The following is a 26,329-nucleotide window of genomic DNA, read 5'->3' on the forward strand; positions in this document are numbered from 1 at the left end:
AGTATTAAAGGATTTGTTGCATTAGTATAAGATTGCCCTACATTTAATTTCAACTTTGGTACAGATGCATTACAGTCTTAGGAAGCTTTTAAGTGGAGAAAAAGGGGCAACTTCTACTGATTTCTGCTGATGCTTGCAGCTGATGCATAGCCGTAAGGATTACTCAAGATGTAAGCAAAATCTTGTTGTTACTAGTAAGCCAACTTTCTAAAGTATGTTTGAGGGTTTTTTTGGGGTTTTGTGGTGGGGGGAGGGGAGAGCTGTGAACACAACATATGACTTCCTAGCTTCATCTGGCTAACTCAAATATTATGTGACATCACTTAGTAGTAGAAAGCTGTAAATAAAATTGCTAACAATGGAGATTGTTAGAAGCAACTACGTATCATAGAGAAACAGCTGTGAGCCTTTATTCAGACTTGTTTATTCCTGTTGTCAGTAGAGAATTATTCCAAAGAAAATCTTCACAGTATATGGAATTTTGAAAAGAACTAATTTATTTCCCCATTCACCTTAGGTCCAAGATGGGCGTCTTGGAACACAGGTGTTTTTATTTGCATCAGATGTGCTGGAATCCATCGAAACCTTGGGGTCCATATATCAAGGGTCAAGTCTGTCAACCTGGACCAATGGACGCCAGAGCAAATACAGGTAAAATATCCTAAAATATGGTTTTGATTTGTAGGGAATGCCAGGAATCCTTTTGAAAGCATTTGAGTTTATCATGGTGCACCAACTTAAATGTTTTACTACTTATCAAAGTAGTTCTTAATGTGTTATGTTTCTACTGTAATGAGTTTAAGTTCTGAAAACTCATTTCAGAAATTGGTTTAGCTATCTTTTCTGTATCACTTTAGATGTATTGTACCTTGTCACGGGGACTCTGAAAGCTGCTGCTTTGTTGTATCTGTAGAAAATGTGTTCTAACCCTTTTCCTTTTCAGTAGGGAGCAATAAAGTAACATCTGTCTGATTCTTGATTACATTCTTTTGGTGTACCAACTACTGACTTTTTCAGGTATGCTCCAGTCTGAAGCATCTTTCTGCCACCAGGCAAATTTTCTTACTCCTCTTCCTCCTGGTCTGAAGAGCCATCATGAGAGATGAAAGCTTATTTTTCACTGGAGGGGTTAGTTTACACCATAAACAGCATCTGTGGTGTTAGCTTTTGTCCAACCAGTCTCGGCAGGCAGCCCTCCTGTGCCATGGGAGCATCTCCGAAGATGTATGGCAGCAGAGAGGCCTCCAAGTTAAAAACCCGCAGTGTCATTTAAGCACACCAATAGCATTGTGACTGTTTCAGGATTTAAAATATCAATGGACATGAACTAACCGTTTTCTACCACTTTTCCTTAGTGCATGCAGGAAATGGGAAATACTAAAGCAAGACTACTCTATGAAGCTAATCTACCAGAGAACTTCCGAAGACCTCAAACAGATCAGTATCCTTTTTGTTTTAGCTTTCACATTGAAATGACTTTTAATGCAATTTAGATGTTATGACTGTTTCGAGGAACTGCTACATTTGGCAACTCACCTTATTTATTTCTTTGATATTGTTCTATAAGAAATGACAGTGGAAGTTGGGAATGGTTCAGAAAAGGTTTAAATTACTGCAGTTATAGCAAACCTACTTTGTAATGAGATTTGGCAAGCCCCATTTATTTTTGCTTTCAGAAGAGGTGACTTCATAAATTCTTTATATGTAGAAAGTTAGAATGATAGTAGAGAGCTCTTGAATAGTCTGGCTTTATCTTGAGTAACTGCCAGCTGGAGTTAGCATTTGAACAGGAAATAATGAGGTGAATGGTAAAGTAAAATAAGCCATTGGATCTTACTCAAGTGAAGTATGGATTTCTTCCTCTAGATTAAGTGTTCTGTAATCTTTTGGAGTTTAAGTGTATGCATTCTATGAAGTGTGTGAGCACAGATGACTAGCATGGGAATAGCTAAATAAACCAAACCTCCCTGATGGCCACCACTTGTGTTGGTGTACGGTTATCACCATGTATCTGGAAGGGGAGGGTTGGAAGAAAAATTGTCTACCGCCAATAAATAGCTCTCCTCAAAAAATACCTTTTTCAAATGTACTGAATCCTTAGGATAATGTATGATGGCATTAAATCGGTAGCCAATAGAAATCTAAATTAGTGTTGTTACTCCACAGGTAGGATTTGCTTCACCTGATCTTACTGGAACTTTTTAACTATAATGAGAACCTAAACACCTACTGTTAAGTGAGCTGAATCTTTCCCCAACTCTCTTAGCCTGATGACGATACAGGAGGCTGATAAACAGACTTAGTCATAACTGGATCTGAATTTTCTCTTTCTATACCCAAATGTGATTTTGGTTCTTCTTTTTATTAGATATTATGCTCAATATGTTATGTGCAGAAGATTTTTGTTTTCGGAAGGGTTAGACTCCTCATTATAAAATGCACTTGAGCAAAACAGGTATGTTTCTTCATATTCCTGTAGCTTTTAAATTAAACACGTATACGCATAAGAAAAAAGTAACTGGAACTATATAATACTGTAGTATTCCAGCTGTAATATTCTAGAACTTTGTTTCGGCCATAAGACTGAAATACTTTGACTGAAACTTTTTTTATTCTTCCCTTGTACTTAGCAGGACTGCTGTGGCTAGAAGCTAACTTTTAGGATTATCTTGACGGGTTTTGTATGTCGGCTTTAGCTTCCTATTTGAAAGTGGTTTTTTTTTTTTCCAAGAGCAGATTGAATCATTTTTTGTCTCTTCATTTTACTCACTTCTTAAAACTGTTTGGCATCTGTTGAGGTTGCTTTAATAAGAACATAGTAGGTTATTGATCTAAAAAAACTTAGACGTGGTCCAAAAATTCACACATATTAAAGTGGGATAACTTTAATAAAATGGATGTTTTTCAAAATACACAACTTAATACCCCAGTGTAATAGCATCCTGAAAAACTAAACTCTATGAAGTTTAAATTCTTATGATTCTGTGTTAATAATTTTCAAATTATTTTCTAACTGTCTGAAATGGCAAGTGTGCATTCTTGGAAATTGCTAAAAATAGGGAAATATTTAAGGAAAGGAACTAAAATATCTAACACCAGCATCTGAGCCACTAAAACTTAAAACATTTGACAAAACAGATGTGCCATCTGAAAATGTTAATTTTGGCAAATAACTAAGACTTTTTTTCTTTGAAGAAAGGATAGGTTGCTCTAAGGTATTTTTTAACAATCAAGTTTTTTATATTTTCTGTTTACTTCTAAATTAGTTACTTAATTCAGTTATCCAACTACAACCCAAAAGCATGAAAAAAAATTGAATTCCCTTTCTTTGTCTCCCCTCCCCCACTGAGATGATATAATGCAGTAATTTGTACTGCAAGTTAAAAATAAACTTTCTGAGGGAATCCTGTTTAGTCTTAGCTAAACTTAAAAAGTTGTGGGAGTTACGTGTTACACAACTTCCATTCATCTGTAATTTGATAATAATAATTGATATTTTTGGGGCAAAATGACAGTCCTTTGGTATGTATAGAGAATAATGCAATGTTAGCACTAAGATAGATGTATGTTTAGAGTGCTCAAGATGGCCTTTAGAATGTAGGTGCATTTGAGAAGAGGTGGAAAAGAATGTTTTGTGTTTTGCAACTTTTACAAAGCAGTGTCTTCAGGTGACACTTGCATACAATTTGTGATTGTTGACAATATAGTTTGATGCACAGAATGAAGGAACTGAGTGCTCTGAGCTCAGTGTTAATCTTAAGAGACAGTATGTGGAGCTGAAGTATCTTTCCATTGATTGAGGAAAAATTGCTATGGAAGTTTAAGATGCAATGAATCTGAGCTTCCACAGTTGCAGTTTTGATTTTTGGATGGATGGTCACATTACTGAACAAATTGGTTAAAATTTATTCTATAGATACCAGAGAATCAGCTTTATTAAAGTTCAAATATTCATGCTGATGTGGATGAGCTGCTTTATGAAGGTGTGGGAATAATTGAGGAAAACGATTAGTTGTCCTTTTTGTGTTTGAGATATAGTGATTTGTCGGTTCTGGTATTCTACAGCAATATGCTTGCTGCTATTTCCACCTTTGCTTCAGTATCTTTTTGTCATTAGTGTTTTAGTTTTCTTTCCCTTCCATGGAGATGTTTGTTGTAATAGTAAGTCCTCCATGAGAGTTTCCTGATCTCAGAACTGTTTATGATCGGCTTTTGCTGCGTGATATAGTTTATGCAAATTGGAGAACAGATACATAGAGTTCAGTTTTTATCTGAAGAGAAAGTATTTTTCCCCAAGTTAAACATACTTTAATTATTTCATGTATACAAGTACCTTTCTTCAAGTATTTGCAGTACTATAGCCCTGTAGTTTATACAGAAAATGCCCTAACTGTGGAACACTGAGTTACTTCTAGTATATCTTTCTCATATTGCTTCATTAAGAGATGAAACTGATTTAATTCTCTGTAGCAAAAAGAAACTCTTTTTGGACACTGCAGAAGCAATTGTTCTGTGTAGAGCTGTGTGTTCTGTTGTTTTAAAACTACAAAATGAGAATGAGCAAGAATCTGGTGCAATTCTTTAATTTGAATAACCTACCAGCTTTTTAGGTCCATTTTGCCATTTATCTGAATGCATATTTTCCTTAAACTAGCTACTTCTAGAGCTGTGGAATTTTTCATCAGGGATAAGTACGAAAAGAAGAAGTATTATGATAAAAATGCAGTTAATGCCTTCAATGTAAGTAAAGAGTTTCATGAAGAGTTCTGTCACTTTTCTTTTTTGAAAGCTACATAAGAGAAATGTAGAAAACATTACATATGTTCAAATTTCTTTCACAGTCTAAAATTTTTAGATACAGAGCTAAATGTATCTCTTGAAAGCTATTCCTAGGCTCAATAAGTTCAATATACCTTGTCTATTACATTATAACAGCAAAACATTATGATGCAACAAATAGCTTGTTTCCGACTCTCTATATTGTGTGTTTCTCTTTCAGCGATGGGTAGTTATTCAACAGTATACTTGGAGTTCTTTCTGAGTATCTTTTTTCCATGTTACAGGGCTAAGACAGGATTACTGTTTCTGGTGACTTTGTCTTCCCTCATTCTCTGTAATACCTTGATGAGAAATCCTAAGGTGTTTTGAGCCCCTCTTCTGCGGGTCTTATTGCTCGGCTGAATTCTAGACTGTTGCTTGCAGTGAGGTGCACTGTAATAGCAAACACGGGCAGTATGGCAGACCAGCTGTTTAATCATGTAGCTGTATGTTCACTACAGTAAGTTGGTGAGTGCTTTTCTGACAAAGCAGTTTTGAGACTGTCAGCCTTTACTGAAGTTCACAGCCTTGTTCAGTTTTTTGGCTACAGCTATTTTTGTGGCATACAGTCCAGTTTATGTATTTTTATTTATATAGGTGTATTTATGCCTAAACACACACTCTCCTCTATAGCTATGTTGTTATATATGGCCTAACAGGTAACTTACTGCTCCAACTTACTAGGCAGTGAACTTTGACAGGAAAATGAGTGCAAGGGTGGGTGTGAAGAGTGGGAGTTTATGCTGCCTTTCCCATGTGAGAAAATGGATCTTTGAATGATAGTTTAATTTCAGAAGGAAAAAAACCCCAAACCAACCTGGAAACTAGAGAAGTGTATTTCATTAAGCATTGTTTAAGTAGGGGGAAGATTGCTTCACTTAAGAGGTAAAATACAATTGTGGTTTGAATTACACCGTCGGTTACCCTTCTTTAGTTTTATTCCAAAGTAAAAAATAGGAAGAATTGTTTAAAACTATACTTCTTAAAGTTCAAAAGACTCCCAGGACCTTTCTAAACAGAGAACCTAGGTGTCTAATATAGTAGTTGACTGCTGCCTTAATATGTTTGAAGGAGTAATCAGATTTTGCTTTATTGTATTGCAGACTAATATGAATCGCTTACTTGTCATAGCAGCAAGGATAGAATCCAGACAAGCTGAAATGATACATGATACTGCTGAGTTGGGAACACCATTTTATTTCTTCCTACTTGGGCTTTTCTTTCATTGATTAATGTAAATGGCATAATCTCTCTGAGATAGGGACAAAATCTGATCATGAAATATTTTAGCAATAGATGACTTATGCAGGTGAATATGAACGTGCACTTCTTCAAGGCCACCAAACATCAGGTTTGAGGTAAGCAATCTGAAATCACAGTTATGGCAAAATCCTAAAAGTACATGATACAAAATTAGCTGAACTAGTGTACCACCTATAGTCCTAACTTTCCCTGGGAACTGAGGGGTGGCCGTGGAGGAAGGGGGAGGTTCCTGCTTGTAGCCTTCAGTCCTCTGCCAAGCGTGTTGGTAGCATGAAAGCATTTGCTAGCATGATACTTTTCCTGAGTAAGAATCTTGTGAATTGTTTAGATGAGGTGTCTATGCTATGTCAAGGCAAGCTCTTTTCTCCTGGAAAATTTCTTTACCTTACTTACTTTTGCAGAGCACCTTGTATCATATTTTTTATCGAAATCAGCATTGTTGGGGTGATGTGAGTGTTTTTTAGCACACTCAGTTTTTGTTATCACCTTTGAAATAGCAGTGTTTCTGCTTGGATTAGGACCACTTTAAGTTGAAGATGCATATGTATGTTGTCATTTGGTAAAATTAATCCCTTGTGAGTATGAGCAGGTAATACAGCAGTGCAGAAACAGGCTTGCTATGCTCTAAGGGTCGCTTTCCTTAACCAGGTAATTTCATTAAGGTGGCGTTTAAAAATGTAAGGGGCTTTCCCAGATTTCATCCACTGTTGCTTGTGGTAAAAGCTTCCTGTAGTGTAAAAACTGTTTCAAATAGATTCTCTTAAAACACGCAGTATAATATTTCTCTTAGCTTCATTTTGGCAAATTCATAAGCTTCTCAGGTTTGTCTAACACTACAACACCTGTGTTAATGTATTCTGCCTGTTGTAGCCCAGGTATGTACGTTGAGATTCAGTTCTTCATTCTGTGATGCTCAGGATTCATGTATATTTTCTCTTGCTACAAAATTTTTATTTATAATTGTTAATTATGGGATGTTTTGTTTTCTGACAGGACTGTTGTATTGCTAAATTTGTTTATTAAACAAATTTAGCAATACAAGTTTATTAAACAATAGCAATACACATTTATTAAACACTGTAGTAACAAAATTGGCTAGCGCAGAGACCAGTAGTGCCATCAAACGTGCAGACTAAAAATAGGCAAATATGAAAAATTAAATTATTTTTTCACAATTCACTGAAAAGCAATGCAGGATGAAGCTATGGGCAAAAAAAAAAGCATCTGCAGTTTTATTGGCTAGTTATATTTTAAATAGAATAACGCATTTAAGTAGAAATCAAATATACATTAGAAAAATGTAATACTGACTGAAAGCAGCCTGACTTTAAAAAAAAATATTTAAAATCTATTAAAATGCATAGATCTCAGAGTTTTCTGTTCCATTATTATTGAGAAAATGTGAAATGCTGGTTCTGTATCACTGCTCAGGACAAAATGAGTGTGACAAAACTCAGCTGTTATAAGTGGGTTAACAGTAGTTACTCTCACTTTCTTGCTGAGACTCAGTGCAGGCTTGTAGCTCATTTATGGAAAGATCTGAGAGGCTGACACCCTTTAACAATGTTGTGTTTGGTTTTTTATTGGTTATTTTGTGGTTTGGTTTTGTTTGGTACTGGGAAACATTCTGGTCTCAGTTAGGCCTAATTCTTAACCATAATCTTAGGCTTTAGCCTTGTGAAAAAGCTTCTGGAATGTAGCAGGAATGGTAGCCCCAGGTAGGCAAACTACAGTGCTCTGGGTCAGGTTAGGAGATGTAGGTATGGAGTTTGTCAACGTGATCACAGTATGCTTGTGCCTTCTTTTCACAGATGTACTTTCACATGTACTTCAGGTGAAACAAAAAGCAGGAGCTCCAGTTCAGAATAAACAGTGTAGCTGGGGGTGGGAGTAAGCCTGGGGAAAATATCAACAGAAATGATGTATTCATTATTAATACAGTTAAAATCAATCTGATATTTTAAGGGGTGTGTTAATGTGGATGAGGGGATGAGGGTTTTTTGTGTGCCTTTCAGTTTTTTTTTTAATATTTATGCCTTTTTAGATCTTACTTGGAACAGAAACCTTTTTCTAATGATTGGAAATTTTTTAACAGGTACCTATGCTCTTGCTGCTTCATAATGTTGTAAGACAAAAGAAAAAGTTCTAGAAAAATGTCTAACAATGCATTTGTAGCGATACTTTATTTCCAGAGTACTGGAATATTGCCACCTTTTGAAAATGTTTCCATTTAGCTGCTGTAAAAGTAGCAGTATTTACTTTTAAGTTTTATTCTGAACAATGTAAAGGAAAGAATTTTGAATAACTTAGCCCACCCAGGGAGGCAAACTGATTTTTTTTGTACCCCATGGAAGTAGCTTCAGATGCATGTCAGCTCTTTGAAAAACTTTCATAGTTGAAATGATCTGTAAATGCTTAGATGCAGTTGTAGGGTTGTGATATTATGACTAAAATTGTGAAGACAACTATGTGGTATTCATGATATTTAGGAAAAGGTATCGTTATTCTCAAAGTATATTCCATTTAAGCAGTGTAGACCCATGGCAGAATTAGAAGTAGTATTTCTCAAGCCAGTGCCTATCATAATTCTCTGCCAACATTAACACTGGTATAAAAGGTCAACACTTTATTTCTCAGGAAGTAGTTCATAGTGCTACGGTAGTGAGGCCTCAGTTTGTCAAGACTTCTGAAGACTGACTACTTAAACCCACATCTTGGTCTGGCCAGTTGCTTTTCTGTTTTGCTTTGGTATGATGTAATTTTGAAACATTCAGGATTTCAGGGTTTTTTTAATGCTTTTTATGTATGCTTAATTTTAAAAAGAGGAATAACACAAGTAAAACCACTTGAAGCTGACAGGATGTTCCTTGGGAATATATATAAATTTTTGTTCTGTGAGTAACACATGTGATTTGGTATTGTTAATGGCAGGAACTTTTTTTCTCTTTGAGTAATCAACTTAGGAGCAGCAGTAGCTGTTAGCAAGTCAACTTATTTAAAATATCCCCAGCATAATACTGTCCTCCTAGGATTAATTTTCTGCCAACCCCCCTTTGTGATTTTTAGGCCTACATGAGCTGTGAATGATGCACAGCGGAGCATAGAAACCAATAAAATAAACTTCATATAGTAGTGAAATGATTAGGGCATCTTCATAATGTGGTGTGTCTAAGATATGATAACAGGAGCAATTTACTGTGCAGTATATGCTATGCTGTTTGACTTGATTTATCCCAGAACGCTTGTGCAACACAATCGAGAGCTTGCATTGTCACTTCTGTAGTTAACTGTAGACAGTTATCATAGGTCAAGTGGTGTGAGGTAATATTGTATGTTAAAACTGTCCTTCAGGTGAATTTTATCACGTGAAACTGTTCAGCAATATCATTCCACTTTTATACTTGCACCTGATTATCACTTTCAAGCACAAGCAAATCCTTTTATATTCATCATAGGGGAGTTTTATACAAAATAATCCTAGAACTGAAGGGTAAAGCATGCAAAGTAGTTTCTCCTCTAAAAATCTTAGTCCTGAAGACTGTTTCTTATTAAATCTTTTGTTTGCTTTGGGACCTCATTAAACAGTTTATGCTCCTTTTAGTTTACTACCTCCTGGAGCAGCTTTACAGCACAGCTTGAAGTTATACAAACACCTTTCCCCAAGAATGTGAACTTGCATGGTTAAATAAATGACTTGAAGGACTTTTTCAGAATTGTTGTAGTAAATATAAGTGGAGCAAATATGAGCCTTGTTGGAAACACACTGTGGGATGTTTGTTTTTATTAAAGTAATGTCTGAACAGAGTATTCGTCTTGACTGAAGATCTCTTTATTGAGTCCCAAATACTTGTAATCAAAGCATTACAACTGGTAAGGTGGAGGGACGGTTGTTAATGAGGCTCATGATCTTAGATGCAGTGGCCAAGAGAAATAGCAAATGTTGCCTCTTAGGTTTTTGGGAGTTAGTAAGAATCTTCCAAAATTACTGTTTAGAGGAAGTAAGCTTTGAAGTAGATGATTACACAGCTTGCCCATAAGCCAAGAGGAAATGTGTGATTTTTAGAACTGAGGTTCCAGAACGAATAAAATCTGTCTAAAATACACTATTGAATAACAGCTGCTGAGGTGAATCTTTGAGACACTGCAGTAATGAAGGAGTTTCTGGTAGCAAATCCAAATAATTTAATTTGACTGTATCTACATGCCACGAAGTTTAAAAGTGTACTAAAGTTGCACAAAGGTTCAGGAAATCAAGTTTGAAGCGATCATATTTTGCAATTTTTAAAAAACTTAGCGCCTCTTTGATGTAAAATGAAACCTGTAAAAAGACAAACTATCGTTTAGTTTTATAGCTAATTCAATGACCCTTTTGCCACGCAAGGAATAAGGAGAAGCAGTGAGGTCATTGTGTTGAGTGTGGATAAAGATTACCTATGTAGGTATTATCACAAACAATCTCTGCAGCTTTTAATAAAAATAAGTACGTAGGAGAAGAGCACAACTTCTCAGAATGCATATGGAAATTGCCTTATTCAGTGTGGATGGTGAATCAATTTAAGGTCATTCCAGATACTTTTAGTCTCAAAAATTAGGAACTAGCACAATCTATTCCACTACATGAAGTGGGAATATATTATCATCTCCTGACAATAGAGAATAGTAAACAAAATTTCTTTATTTAAGAAAAGGTATGAATTATGTATGAAGCAGAAGTTTCATATAACTCTTAAATTCGTTGAAGGAAAAGAATAATGAGTCTACATTTTCCATGCTTTCCTGTGACATTGTATGTAATTTAAGAAGTATGAACTTAGATGGGCAACTGGATAAAATGTGATGTGAATTTAGAGATTGTGATGGTACATTTTCCAGAAAGTTAATCTTAAAGGAGATTAAATCCATAATACATTTACTGCACTAAAATATGTCACGTAGACACCTTAAAATGAATAAATTGGGGTTTGATATGGTATGTGAACAGTAAGTTTGTAGTAGCTAGTATTCAGAACCATTCAGTCACTGGCTTGGAGAGAGGTTACCTGTTACCCCTCCCAGTATTGCAAGAACCATAGTGGGTTTTTGAGTGGTCTATGGAGAATTTGTGAATCAAGTATTTTTGAAATATGCTAATGAAGATAGACATCAGTAGGAAGCACTAAAATACCATACAAGAATTATGACTTGAGGGCAGGGCTGATGGGATGAATTATTTTACAAGATCATGCTGTTAGAATGGGTTGAATTATAGAATCACAGAATAGCTCAGGCTGGGAGGAACCTTTGGAGATCATCCAGTTCTCCCTGCTTGAAGCAGGCTCAACCCGAACAGGTTGCTTAGAGCCATGTCCAGTTGGGTTTTGAATATCTCCAGGGCTGGAGACTCCACACCCTCTCTGGGTAACCTGTTGAGTATTCACGCATCCCACAGTAAATAAAAAATATATTAAAAAATTTCTTATGTTTCAGTAGCATTTCCTGCGTTTCAATTTACGTTCAGCAGTGCCTCTTTGTCCTATTTCTGGATATCACAGGCAACAATCTGCCTCAGTCTTTGCTCCCTGCCACCAGGTATTTATACACATTAATAAGAATTATGCCCTCCACCCCTCTTAGCTTTCTCTCCTCCAGGCTAAACCATCTCAACACACTAAGCCTCTCCTGTCTGAAAGGTGTTCCAGTCCTTTAATTATCTTAATGTTTCTTTGCTGGACTTGCTCCAGTCTGCCCATGTCTCTCTTGTACTTGTGAGCCCAGAGCTAGGTCATGTTCAACTTGTCCATCAGGACCTTCGGGTCCCCTTCTGCAAATCTGCTTTCCAGACAGTTGGCACTCAGTCAGTAGTAGTGCATGGGGTTATTCCTCCCCAGGTGCAGGATTTGGCACTTCCCTTTGAACTTCATGTGGTTCCTGTTGCCCCATCCTGTCAACACTGTTCTGAATGGCAGCACACCTGTCTAGTGTATCGACCACCCCTCCTTATTCTGTACCATTGTCAAACTTGCTGATCATGTACTGTGACCATTGCATGGATCATTAATGAAGTTAAATAGTGTTGGCCCCAGTATCAGTACTTGGGTGTACCACTAGAGATTGCCCATGAGCTGGAGTTTGCCCAGCAGTGGTGCATGCGTTAGAGAAGCCAGGGTGTGGATTTTCGGTATGCTGGCAGCATTCCCAGTAGCTCCCACATACAGGGTCTTGTTTTCCCCACTTCCATAAGTACTTTCAACTGAGGAGTAGTTCACACAGCTGGACTGCCTAGCTACAAGTTACTGTGTCCAAGTAAACAAAACTTCTGCCAAAGCTGAAGTCTGTAGTGGCTGCATTGCCACTTTGATGTGGATCATGAAAATGTAAATGATCCTGCATGCAGCAGGGGAAGCCACTTAAGAGGAAAAAGAAGGTATTGTTCTGAAGTGTTGGGAAGCTCTCACTAAAGATAGTTTTCCCTGGAACAAATACAGACAAGTATTGGTTAGGTTGGACAGGGGAAATGGAGGACACTCCAGTAAGAGATTAAAAGCATCTGCCTTGTTGTCCTTTGTCAGCCTTTAATTAAGCCATGGTTACTCTCTGTAATATCTCGAGAGGTGGTTATCTAAAGGAGAAGCTAAATCTAAAAAAAAATGTGGACATTAATAGGTATGGATGCTCTTGGTTACAGTTGGAAAACGTATTTTGCACTCAAGTCTAATACTATTCTGTATTTCCCAGAACACTGAGTAATTGCTTCTCTGCTTGATGTGAATTTAATGAACAGCTATAGCCTTGCACACATTCAGAACTACAGCCAGCTTGTGCATAAGCTTCACCGTACTCCTGTAATGAGATATGGGCAGTCTGAAGGGGTGGACGAGTGGTGAGCGCATTCAGAATATTGATGGAAGAGCAGTACTGGCTGCTTTGTAAAGCCAGCTACTGCTGTGTTTTGTGAAATGTGGGACACTCAACCTTTGCTATCTGGTGTCCAGCGGTTAGAGCACTGAACAGGGGACATGTTTTAGTAACTTTAAAAAAAAGCCTTGTCAGTCTGAAGAAGTTCTGCAGAAATTCATAGATAAGTGCTATTAAGAGTACCTTAGTATTCTTATTCTCCTTTCAGTATTTTGAGAATAGGCCTCTTTTAAAAATGGCAAGCAACTGGTTGTGTGTTTATGTGCATCTAATAGCAGTCTTTAATTGCTACTGCTTTAAAATAAAATACTGATTTTAGTGTTGTCAACATTTGTTGGACATGTACAGTAATAAAGTCAAAAGTCTGATGAAATAAGAAAAACATATGTAGTAGCTGTACTTAAAACCTATCAAATGAGTGCAGAGTAGTCCATTTCGATTATTTCTCTGTATATTGTGTACATATAAAATGGCCACTTGAGGGCACCTTTGTATTTGGTTCAGCTGTTAATTTCCTGAATATATTGACATGATTTGATAACGCACTCATTTTTTTAATCTCTTTAACCAGCTGAGTGATAGCACCCTAAATTTTGTATTTAAATGGAAGGTTAATACAGATTTCTAAAGTTTTAACTTGAATCCTTTTTAATAAAAGGCTAAATAATTTGCATTACATTAAGAGGAGGATTTTGGAAAACTACAAATAGAAATTGGTGAAAACTTTTCGTACATTGACCTTAATGGCCAATAGTGTTTGTATGACTGTTATGTACTATCAGAAATATGTTAGTACCAACTGAAGTAAAATGATTCTGAGATTTTATATGTTATATTCTGTGATAGCTTCATTTAATGCTTCTTTTAATCTTACTTTTTTCACTTGAAATAATAGTATGGTGCACAGACTACATCAAAGCCATTGGGCCAAATACTGTTTGTATCAATACTTTTACGTAAACTGTTAATATAGCATGTGTTTGGATAGTGCCACTACTAAGCAATAACTTAATAAATACTATAGAAGCTTTTAATGGAGAAAAGGGGTCAGGTAACACATTGCCATGTAAGAGGACAGGGAACTGGAGTAGTATTGTAAACCTGCAGATCCTTTCTTTTCTGTTCTTACGGTTTTTGTGTACCAGAGTCTCTCACAGAGCATAGGTGAAGATGAAATCTTACAGTACTATTGCATGTGTATGTATTTTCTTGCTCAGAACCAAATGTACGTGTTGCTTTAAAGACAGTATTGAGTTTCATTATGTAAAATGGGTATTTTTATCAGCTTTCTAAAAAGGAGTCCCCAAACACAAGCAATGGAAAGAGATTCAATAATTGCTTAAAATGAGATGACTGCAAGTCTTTTGGTCTAAAACATGATCAAAATTTTGTGGACATATGAGTATAAATGTAGAAACTTAAGAAACAGCTCCTTGCCTTCATTCCCTCTTTTAGGCAATTCTGAATTCATCTAATCAAAAGACCCAACTACTCTTAAGTTAAAAACTAAAATGAAATATTCTGATGCTGCTTGTCAGTTTGCAGTACATTCTTAATGCACACAAGCATGTCAACTTTATTCTTTTTCTAGCAGCATATATGGTTGGTTGCAGGGGTTGCCATTGGTTTTGTCTGGTACTTTAAAGTGCCAATAATCAAGGATGTCTTAGTTGACAACTTTCCAGAGTGTACTACTAGAATACATTATCAGAGTAGATCAGTGTGTGCTGCTTTACTTGAATTCTGGAAGATGGCTGGAAATTGCTTTTTGGATTTTGATGTAGAAATTTAGGTGAATTTATTGCTTTACACATGCGGCCAGAAGTGGGGGAGGTTTTGGTCACTTGTCTTTAGTGGTTGTGATGACAAATTTTACTCTTAGTACCTACTTGCTCAAATGTCTTTTTCTATTGGATCTAAATTATACAAAGGTGTTTTCTACCTTTCCTGCTGTCTGCTCTTCAAAGTTCATAATTGGTGTCAGTCCTGGCCAGTTTTTCTAGAAGCTGATTCTTCAGCTTTTTTGTCTTTGTTTCCACTGGACTACAACAATTGCTTAAAACTGACAAATTAGAAAAGTGATAACAAGACAATTATTGCTATGGGATAGTGGTTTTTTGCAAATCGGATTTTTTTTTTTTTTTCCCCCCTGCGCTAAAGAGGGAATGTCTGCTTGGAAACAACAGTATTTTAGGTGCTCAACTTGGACCCAAGCATGGAGTAGATCTTCCTTTACTGATGCTTCTGATGAAGCTTACAGAAACAAGTCACTATTAGTAAAGGCTTATAAATACCAAATAGAAAACCCTTATGTTACTTTGTGGGATTACATAGTGCTGCTTCTCGGTGATGTCAGTCTCCCAAAAATCAGTTTTAGGATTATCAAGGTTTTAATAATAATTTTGAGTGGTGATCAGGGTTCTGCTATGAATATTTAAAGTGCATTGGTGCCTTTCAACTAATTAAAGGCAGTTTTGCCAGGAGTGAATGCAGCTTGATGACTTACTCTGGGAGAGTGGGATGCATATACCTGTCATGGGTGAGTGGTTTGATCTGGGGGTTAGTATAACCTCAGTGCTCCCACTGCTGGCCATGAATATAGAAATAGGTCACTGAGCAGATGCTTTCTCATTTGCCATTTGTTGACAAGTTAGTGAATCTCTTTTTACTACAAACTGGAACAGCTCTGTGAGCTGCTTTATCACTGTAGTAGTTTTGAAAACAAAGATTTACTGCAAATATAAGCCAGTAGCACACAGCTTGTTGTCAACCGCTGTTCCTTACTGGTGTTTCATCTGTTCAGTAGCTAATATCCCCCATAGCTAATGGTACGTCTGTGCTGAGAACAGGATGTAGAAGGTATTAATAGTAGCTTGGAATGGTCTAACCTGGGTTTTGGCAACAAAGTCATCAGAGTCGTGTCAAAGTTGTTAAGGGTTGACTTATGCTAATGAGAAGGATTATTTGTTGAGGCTTTTGGTCTACATTACATGAGTAGAGTGTGCTGCAGTTTGAAAATATGAACATACCACAACCTTTCAAAGTAAGAGTTGGGGGATAGTTCAAGGGAAAACAAAACCTGTGAGGTTTTACTGATATCTAAGAATATCAAGCACTTCACTGATTTGCTAAAATATGGGGTTAGTTCAAGTTAAAAATGAGCGTTTTCAAATCTCCTGAAAACCAAGTGCTCGACGACTAAGGTGTTTGGTTTCTCTTCATGCTTGAAGAGGGTATTAGCATCTGTAATAATGACTTGGATATTAGTGAAAATTCAGTTTTCTAACTGAAAAAATCCCAAGCTAATGAAAGAATATCTTTATATTGCACTGTTGTTATAGTTTTTAGTTTTATTTGGTGCTAGTTCTGGCATGCAGACATGACACAATACGACATGTGAACACAGACTGGGAGCAGAACAGTTGACACCGCAGGTACTCAATTCTACCTGGAGAACGCTGCCTCTCGCTACGGCTGCTCTGCACTCGGCGTGGGCCGTGCTGGGCTGCTCTGCGCTCAGGAGGGGGCTGGTTCAGTGCTTGCTGGGACCCTTAACAGGGTTAACAGGTCAGCTGTCCCTTAAGCTTCAGTTTGTCCCAATAGCAAGTATTTTTCCAGGCTTCTCTGGTACGCTGATCAGCTCTTGATACTCTTTGACTGCTTAACCGCTCACCACAATGGACTGCACCAGCCTCTCTCTTAATCCTGTTTTATGTTTAGCTTTATCCAGCCACTCAGTTTGATTTGATTGGATTTTTTCATTCAGATTTCCTTATCTGGCACAGCATGGTAGATAACAAATTTAACACGATGCAGTGGTGATAAAGCTGTACAGCAGCCCAAACTTGTGCTATTCCTTTCATTATATAAACTTAATCAGGTCTTTATGTATTGTAATGTGTCTTCTCTTACAGATCAGCTTTAGTCGTATGCCTTTTGTACTTCTGCTTAGTTGAATATTTGCGTATGTGAAGTGTGCTTTCAGGTGCTGTTTTTCAGCCTGAAGTGAATGTAGTGCTGCTGTTTAAGCATTACGCTTGGGCATTTCTCAATTTGTACATCCTGTTCCATATCCCAGGCTAGATGGCAACTGCTTTTCACTCTGTCTCCTGCTTGTAGCTTGCATGATGTTTCTCCATTACTTGGTTGGCAAAACTATAATAGTTACTTTCAGACCTTCACAGGATTACCTTATCCTAGGTTAGATAATCCCTTAATTTATGAAGATGATAACGCAGATTGAGAAGAACTATTATGGGAGGATGGAAATGTGACGCAAACATCAATTTGATGAAATTCTGCTTATCTGCTTCTTTGTGGTGACTAGCTGTTACCTGCTGTTCACCTGTGAGAGCTAGCAAGTTTAAATAATCTTAAAACCTGGAGCATACAAAAGGATGGGACGCCCTCTTATCTCACTTTATCTTTAGAAACTTGAAAGTATACCTGAGATGTTCTGTTATCGCAGTTTCACGCATTTGCATTTAATTGGAATCTTAGTAAAGAACATGGTGTTAGAGCTCATAGTTTAATATATGTAGTCACCTAGTCATTTTTCTGACATCTTTATTTGGTTACAATGTGGTGTAATTGGAATAAACAGGATTCCTGTGTTTCTATAGCAACAGAATGCTACAGTCTGAGAAACAGCTTCATTGCAGCAGATGTATCCATAACTCTTCTAATAACCTGAGGATTTTGAAACACTAAATTTAAAAATGAGGATTCTGTTTCATTTTTCTGTGGGTAAAATCTGGATTAAAAATTAAACCTTATAAATATCTTTCCTGAAGCTCTACATCACCTTCCAGCATAAGCATAGTTTTTGAGTTTGTAAAAATATTGAATAAATATATTCTATGAATATTCCAGCTGTATAAGCCATGATACTGTTAGGATTTTCTGTATGAAATATGGGGTATTTAGACATGATGTAGGGGTGGTTTTTCCAGCTTTCAGTTTCCTTTCAGTGCAAGCTGTTTGGTTTTTTTTTTTTTAAACTAAGTAAAAACATGTCATCTAAATTGGTTATTTTGATCCGACATAATGACCTGCTCTGTAATAGCTTCATTATTTTAAAATTTTCCTTGTAGATAGTAGAGGTGATACAAGACAGTACAGAAGTGTCAGCTTTATAGCTCTGAAGATCTACATGTTTGGTAAATGTAATTCAGTTGCATTTTTGTAGTAAGGAGAATAGAAAGATAATGTTTCCATTAAAGTGATCAACTATGCATAAAGAAATAAGATAGGAAGATATATGAAAAGGCATTTAGAGAAATCCCATTTTCTTGAGCAAACTGCATCTGTTGCATACATAACTTACACCTTTTGGATAATTCTGGAAGTCTAGTGGTGCTAATAGCAATTTTACACACTGATTCCTAGAAAAGGAGTGTCACCTGTCTGGAAGGTCTGCCATCCTACTGCTAGAATGCTGCTTTATATTAACCCTACGCTCTTTCCTCATTTGGAGTGCTCTTAGAGAAGAATTAATTAGAACTTTAATTAATGTATAACTTTCAGAGTTATTTTGCATTCCTCTTAATAAATGTATTTTGTTACAGAGAACAAGAACAAAGGCACTCTCTTTGCTCCCCCTCCTCTGGCACAGTGTGTCATGCTTCAGGACATTAATATTTCAATAGTCACACTGGATAAAATTGAACAATGGATGAAACCTAATTATTTTTCTTAGGCCTGTGATATATTCTTATCCAGGTTCATTTTCTTATATTCGCTTCTAGTGAATTTCATTGTAAGTCACTCAATCCTGACAGATTTCCTTTAAAAATCATACTGATAAAAAGAAAAGAAAAAGAAAAGGAAATACTCCGTCTCCTCTTCTTGTTTTTTCTGTGTTGTTTTTTTTTTTTCTTCCACCCCCAAAATTATTGAAAAAAGAGTGAAAATCATAACTCTTAGCTGCCTCTGCTCCCTCCCTTCCCAGCTGTTCTTGCTTATTTTCTTTCTCATTTCTTTCCTCTGTTTTGTACAGATATCCTCTTCTGATGCTGCTCAGCCTTTGGCATCCTCTCCTTCTCTGCAAGCTGCTGCTGAGAAGAGCAAGGCAGAGGTATTTTGGTTTTGGGTGTAACTCTTGTCAGGTTACTGCTTTGCGCAAATGTTTACATTTCTATGGGGTAATTTCACTGACTTAACTAGAGAATTCGAATTGCTGGTAATACTCAGGCATTTAAAAGACTTGTCTCCTGCTTTCTTCCTGGTTTAGATAAATGAAAAGAACCAATACAGTGGGACAACGCACATGTGTGATAGTTACCTCTTAGTGTTTGTATGTCAAAATTCTGGTTCTGCTCTGATTTAGTGTCACAAAACTGTGGAAACACCATTTCATTCCCAGCTAATGGGCATGAGTGACATTGTCCTGTCTCCTCAGGAATAGTTTTTGATGTCTTTTTTTTATATTACTTGCTTGTTTCAGAATCTAAATTATCAGTACTGTTCCAGCCATTTAGTTCAATGTCCTTGGAGATAAATACAGAATTAATTCTGTGACGCTTCTGTTCATTTGTATTGGTTTTAATATCCCTTCTAGCTAGGATACGTGTGTATGTGCTGACATTACATTTACTATTTAGAAGGGCCTTAGAAAAACTTAACACAGAAACAGGTAGTAGGTAAGGCATCATGTGTATAAACTTTCAGTAAATCTAACAATTTGCAACAATAATGAAATAATTTTTTTTTAGAATATGAATGCTCAATGTTAGGCTCTTTTGGATACTTTGCTCTAAATTGAGACTGTATACAGTATATGAAATAACTTATGATCTAAACGTAAATTGTGTTTTTTTCTTCTAAATACTGAAAATTTGGACAGATGCCATAAATTATTTTAGTCCAGCTATATTTAAACATTAATTAAAATTTAAATGACAGTGTCATGGACTAGACCACAAGCCTTGGTGAATTTGACATGTGTTTTAAATTGTACCAGGAATAGCAGCAGCCACTTAGAATGAAACTCGCCTGGCCTCTCTTGATGCATTCAAACTTGAAAGTTCCTCTGTGTGACTAGTATACCGTACTGTTGGAAATGAATCTTAGGGGGGAAAAAACAAATAATTTTTGCTTAGAACTTAAGACCAGTATAAAGCCAATTTCATTTTATTATCTTCATAGTGTTTTTTGACTGCTTTTGCAAGTAATGAAACACTTGAATTTCTGGCACGAATACAGCATCTGAGAAATGTTTTTATTTAGCCTGAATTCATTTTTATCTAATTTTCTGGAGCTGAAGCAGAAAGCTTGCATTTTGAAATTATGAAGTGTGAAAATGAAGGAGTTACGGGTTTTCAGGTCCACGGTGAAAATGAAGTGAATGAAAATAAAAGTCACTGGGAATCAAGAGAGTTCCTGTAGGGTCTGTGAGGTGTGGAGGCAGAAACAGTGGTGAACAGTTTATTTTAAGTCTTTGTATTTTCACTATGAAGCTGTCAGGGATTTAAGGGCAATGAGAGGCATTTATTTATATTTCATCACCTTTATGGAGTGTTTGCCATATGAAACTTACTGCAAGCCCTCCTCATTCTCAAAGTCCTGAAGAATAAAAGTTTCCAGATACTTCTTCCCCTAGAAGTGAGGTTTCTCTAACAAAACATATTTTAAAAAAATGTTGAAGTCCAACTGGAAATCAGGACATCCTGGAGATCCATATGCAAAAACTTTAACTACTTCCACTTAAACATATTCAGGTAGACTTAAGGAATGTGTTGGAAAAGTAGGCATACTGTTATGACACTTCCAACAACCTTTCCCAGGAGGAGAGAAAACAAATCGCAATTGTCTTAAGACGTAGAAAAGCTTCCACAGGAGAAGAGATTACATTTATTTAAATTATTCAATTGGGGAAGGTTGGAGTGGTGACAGGGAATGAAAGGCTTTTGGAAAAGTTATTGCTCTGACAGTCTGTTTGTGTGCAGTACATGATTACAGACAAAGGATTTTGAGAGTCTTTAGAATGCAGGTTGGTACTAGGATCGGTGACATAGTAATGAAAGGAAGGCTGAGCTTTGTTTGAAAGGCGTGGCTATGCATTTGTAATCTTAGTTCAGTAAGCCTGCAAGTCTTAGGTTTTTATGATGGCCTCAAAATAAAACACTGCTCTATACTTGTCCCAGTCATACAAACTTTTTCTTGAAAACCTGGCACTGCCACAGGTGAGATGCAGTGTTGGCTGGGACTCTGGTTTGGGTTACTATGCTCATTTTTGTGTTCCTGATGTTCACTGAAATCTAAGTTGGTCTCTGTTTCTTTTCTTCAAAACAGACATTTCAAATTCCCCTTTTCTGCAGTTTTGTGACTGTGGTCATTGCTTCCTGTTACTTGAGTATAACCCACATTTAAACAGATGCTTGGTGTGATAAGTCTCACTTTCCAGGATCTGAGTGTTCATGTTAATGCCTGATGAAATAATTCACAGGGTTAGTTGGGACTTTAGCAACCTCAATTGAGTAAGCGCAATCCATCTGGTAAATATGGTGAAAGTGTTGAAAACTGATTATTTGAAGTTGTGAAGAATATGTTAACTTTAGGTCTGCCATGCCTGGTCCGGTCCTGTCCCGTCCCCTCCGTGTGTGTTTTGTCACCCCCCGCCCCAAGCAGAAAAAAAACCTTCATCTTAGTGTTACAACTATTTTAACCAAATGTTACACAGATTTAAAAATTACATATATTGGATGTTAAAAAGGCAAAAAAAAAAATCCTTATTGATAGAAAACTGTAGCCTAGTAATCTGTTTTATTTTTAATAGTAGACCTGCATGGACAGTTATCTAACCTCTCAAACTTCTTCCTAATATTGGGAGACTTTATAAAAAATAGTGTCTGGTGGAACAAAGCTGTTTCGAAGCTTTGAACAAAGGGATCCAAGCCTAATGACTGGAAAAACATTTAGGAGCTACTGTCTCATCTCCTTTATTACATATGGTAAACTCTTGTTCCATCCATTTCAGTGGTCAGGTATACTCACTAGTACTATACTGTAGTTGTACAAGGTAAATGCAGACAGATTGCTAGGTCTAAAAATCACTACTAATGCTATGTTAAAGCAATTGCTGGGCTAAAAAGTCTGTATCTTCTGTATATTACGATGCCTTGAGGGCTATTTTATGGTTTTCTTCAGTCAGACTGGGTCTGTAATATTGCCCATTTATTCATTCAAAACTAGAAAGAAAAAATTTCTGTAATGTCATTATAATGCATTCAAAGTAGAGGGATCTCGTACGTTTTCTCTTTCTGGAACAACTTAAGGTCTGTCGTATGGCCCAAGTAAACTTTTTACAGTCAGGAGAATTTTTTTTTGACTGCTACATTAGCATTTAAAAATTAGTAACTCTCTTCAAAAGCTGCATGCAAATTACCTTACTGTAGTTCTTTGGTCAGACTGGCATTTGTCCTAACAACAGAGATTATCTGAGGTAGTGGAGTACTTGTAGATGGTTTTTCTTTTCAGACTTGCTTGTCTTAGGAGAAGCAAAACTGGTTCTTTTTTCCTTCTGCTTATAAGAAGAAATGAAGATGAGCAGGTCAAATAGTGAATTTCTTGAATTCTCAAAGTTTACAATGTTTTTAGTATATTATTTGAGCAAAATGAGTCACTTCTGGAAGCAGAGCAGATAGAAGCATAAACTCTGAACTGAAAGGGAGTAACTGAAGATCTCTGTTTATATTCTATATGACTGTGGGCATTCAACATACTTGCAAATGCATTGTTACTGAGTACTAGCAAAATTACTTTTTTTTTTTCCCCCAGAAGGAAAAAGAAAAAAAGAAAGAAGAGAAAAAGAGAGAGAGAGAATCAGAAAAACCATCAAAACAATTAGCAGTTGAAAAGGTAAGAATAGTTTACTTTTTCCAGTTATTTAAAAATTACACATAGTGTTAGACATGTACAAAGATTTGAAAAAAATATTTTAATGGGTGTGTGTATAAGCCTGTATATATATACACGTGTGTGTGTATGAAGGGTAATCCACGACAATAATCCACATGAACGGTTTATTTGTGCTATTGCTTTCATACAGAAGTTGGTTGACCATATGATGAGGAACGTGTTTGGGGGAAGAGGGAAGTGAGTTAAGATTTAAGCTCAGATAATTAAAGCTTTTAAGATGTACCATTGCTATTCTTGCACAGAAAATTTTCAATTTTATTGCATGCTGTATGGTCACTTCATACTGTATTTCATAAATTAATCTATTTTAAATGTAAGTGTATAATTTATAGAATTAAATTAGTAACTCTAGTCTAGGTAACTTGAAAACACTCAACTAGATCATGTCACAAAACATGATGGACAAACCAGTTAAGGTGCTTCTTATGCAGCTATATTAAAGCATAAGGAGCAGCCTTAGCAATGGAGGTACAATTAAATCATGTACACTTCTGTATAGAGTTAATATTAAACAAAAATGGAATGGGTAATTTAAGTATTAAATGCAATAATTTCTTTTAAAACAGATGTCCTCTCTCAGATTATGTGAATCCATTAGTATGTTCTGATCTGCAGTGTATTCTGCAGAATGCATTGGAGTCTCCATCTGTCAGTTTATTCCCCAATAGTACTGTGTTACAGTTATGAAGAATGTGTATTCATACATTATGATGGCAGATTTATTTCTAGTTCAGTTTTCAAATATAAGTTGTTTATTTTGCATAATAAAACAAGATACAAAAATAGTGCACACTTGGAGGGGAAAAAAGCCCTTCCCCAATACAAGTATCTATCTTCTGAAATTGGAAAGCTGTTTTGGAATAAGTTAGTGCAGAAGCAAACTTTTGTTATGACAGTTCGTGTAGCTTCACTGAGCTAGTGGAAAAGGATATCCTTATTGGTATGGTAGGAGGTTAAAGCGTATTTATGGATGACAAAAGTATCAAAATGGTTGATTATTGAAGTTTTACAAGGGCATCCAGCCCAATTAAATATTTTATTCTGGTCCTCAGAACAATATACTTTAGTTATAAAGGCTAAAAACATCGCTGTGGTTTGGAAATCTTAACTTTCTAAAGCCCAAGGTCTAATTTTGGTCTGGTGGGGGAGAGGGTTTCCCTTTGCAAGGATGTCTGAACGTTGTCACATGGCTGGGAATACTTGGTTAGGTGAGGAGAAAAGATGACGGTGCATAGTTACAGCTGAGGGACTACCCTAATGCTTGAAATAAAAAACAATTGAAATGCCACTGATTAGATTTACATTTGAAATGTCATTAGATTAGCAGTTAATGATCAAGCAAGTAAAAAGAAGCATTTTGATTTTAAATGCTTGTATTACAAAATGCAGAATTTGGTAGATATATCTGAATTAAATAATAGTGCTGTTGTAACAGCTGCAAAATGTTTGAAATACTGCAGCATATTTTATTTCATTATTAATGTGTCAGCACTGATTGCGCAAATGGAACTAATGTATGTGTCATCTTTTTAATTTAAGAGATTCTTTAAGCTCCAGCTTTTCAAGATCGTTCAAAATAAACTGTAAACATTACATCTTTTAAAATGGCAGTCGCTTTCTAGAATACAAAGGATAGAGAGCTATATCAAATGCTTGCGTTTCCTGCAAGTACTGGAGAGATAGTGGACCAAAAGGTTTTATTTTTATATACGGACCAATACATTGCTGCTTTTGTGGTGTGGTTCTGCTTCAGGGAGCTGATAAACATTACTAGTCGTCATAGTTTGACTAATAGTGGTACACTTCACATCTGGTTAGAGACTCTCTGTAGGATATTTTAAATATTGCATGTTGAATCAGTAGGGGAATGCTGGCATCTTGACCGTAGTATCATGTTTTCAGCAACCACATCAAGTGGTAGATGGCTATTTATCCCAGTTCTCAGCTTTCTGGAGAAGGAAACAGAATATGAGAATTCTCTTCACACTTCATAGGAGAAGTCATTGGTTGCCTTTATTGCAGGCATGGTATGTCTCTGATCTAGACATTCCAGGCTTGGGAAGTTAATTAATTAAAAATATGTGACCAAGCAATTGGCAGTTCTACCACAATTTTGAGACTTTAATTCAAGCAATGTTTTAGCCATCCTGTAGAAGAATCAATAAAGATGGAAAAAATTATGGGCTTTAAACTAGTAAAAAGTTGAAGCTATAGAAAACTTCAGATCTTTTTACAAGTGTCATGTACCCCTACAAGTCTTAAGATTCTAATGTCTTCTTTTTTATATCTTATATTGAGTTTAAGTTTCTCAGGTCTTAAAACAAGAATATGCATCCTAAAAAATTAAAATGTTTGCATTCAATCTCATTTTCTGATCTCTGCTTCATAGAACTGACTAATCTGCTCCTACATCCGCATAAGAGTGTTTCGCCAGTGAATAACTGGTCTTTAGCCTTTAACAAGCTGAATGTCCAGTGTGATATCTGTTGCATTTTGAAATATTGCTGAAAGCTTGTAGCACTGATTTAGTAAGCTGCATTATTCCAATGTTGCGCTAATGTGTTAGGTAATTACGGCATAAAAGATACTTCGATTAACATGCTTTGATAAGTAAGAAGAAGAGAAAATAATCTTTTACCTGATTTCACAATAGTAGGCTTTCCTACTGAAATTTTTTTGTGGTAAGAATCATCATGTCCTTAAAGCAGGTTTTGTGGGAAACATGTTTTATGAACATTTGAGTTGGAGACAGTGATTTCAGATGTAGAGTAGAATTTCATCAAGATTAGAGAGTTCTACTGCAGAATAGTGAGTAGCAAGGATACTTGTTTGACTGTTTTTTCTGGGCTGTTCTACTTTCTGTGACAAAATTACTGGGTGATTTGTAATATAACAAGATCTTACTATGTCAGCTGTTATTGAATCTAGTCCAGTGATTAGAGTTTTACTGGAAGCAGCCAACAACATGATGTTCCTCATCAGATCTGCAGAATTCTTAAAATAAAATAAGTGACATTGCCAAGCTACTGTCAGCTGTAATGTTCTTTACAGTCTTATTGAAGAAAGTTGAGAAACTTGCATAACTTACCCAGGGTTGTTCTTCCCCCTCTCGTTGTGCCATTTCCACAATTGTAGACCTCAGGTTTCCTCAGTGCTCACACTTAAAATAACCTTGTCTTTACAATTCCTTTGGAGAAAAGAAAAAATTGCCAGAAAACTGCTGGAACAATTTAATACAGTTCTTCATATGACATGAAAACTGGGGCCAGGTTACATGGAGCTGAGATGTCCAGTCAAAACCCAGCTTGTTTGCAAGCAACAGAAATGCCAATTTCAGCAATAAAAAAACGTGCTGAATTACAAGAATAAGTAGTCAAACTGAGCTAATCACATGCTTCTTAATGCTTCTTATGGGCCAACGGCAAGAATAATAGCA

At 36.3% G+C, this 26,329-nt stretch overlaps 1 protein-coding gene across 1 annotated transcript in view; it reads left to right on the top strand.

Annotated features, from left to right (window-relative positions):
- Window positions 1-26,329, top strand: part of SMAP1 (small ArfGAP 1) — a gene marked incomplete at both ends in the record, with an annotated part of 99,891 nt that overhangs the window by 27,714 nt on the left and 45,848 nt on the right. Inside the window, 5 exons of the mRNA XM_081997937.1 lie at window positions 518-651; window positions 1,356-1,441; window positions 4,665-4,740; window positions 18,974-19,051; window positions 22,753-22,833. Coding sequence (XP_081854063.1) covers window positions 518-651; window positions 1,356-1,441; window positions 4,665-4,740; window positions 18,974-19,051; window positions 22,753-22,833 — 455 coding nt within the window. The remainder of the gene's footprint in view (window positions 1-517; window positions 652-1,355; window positions 1,442-4,664; window positions 4,741-18,973; window positions 19,052-22,752; window positions 22,834-26,329) is intronic.

The sequence above is a fragment of the Phaethon aethereus genome (genome assembly GCF_964289735.1).
Source record: "Phaethon aethereus genome assembly, chromosome: 3".
In the NCBI taxonomy this organism is placed as follows: domain Eukaryota; kingdom Metazoa; phylum Chordata; class Aves; order Phaethontiformes; family Phaethontidae; genus Phaethon; species Phaethon aethereus.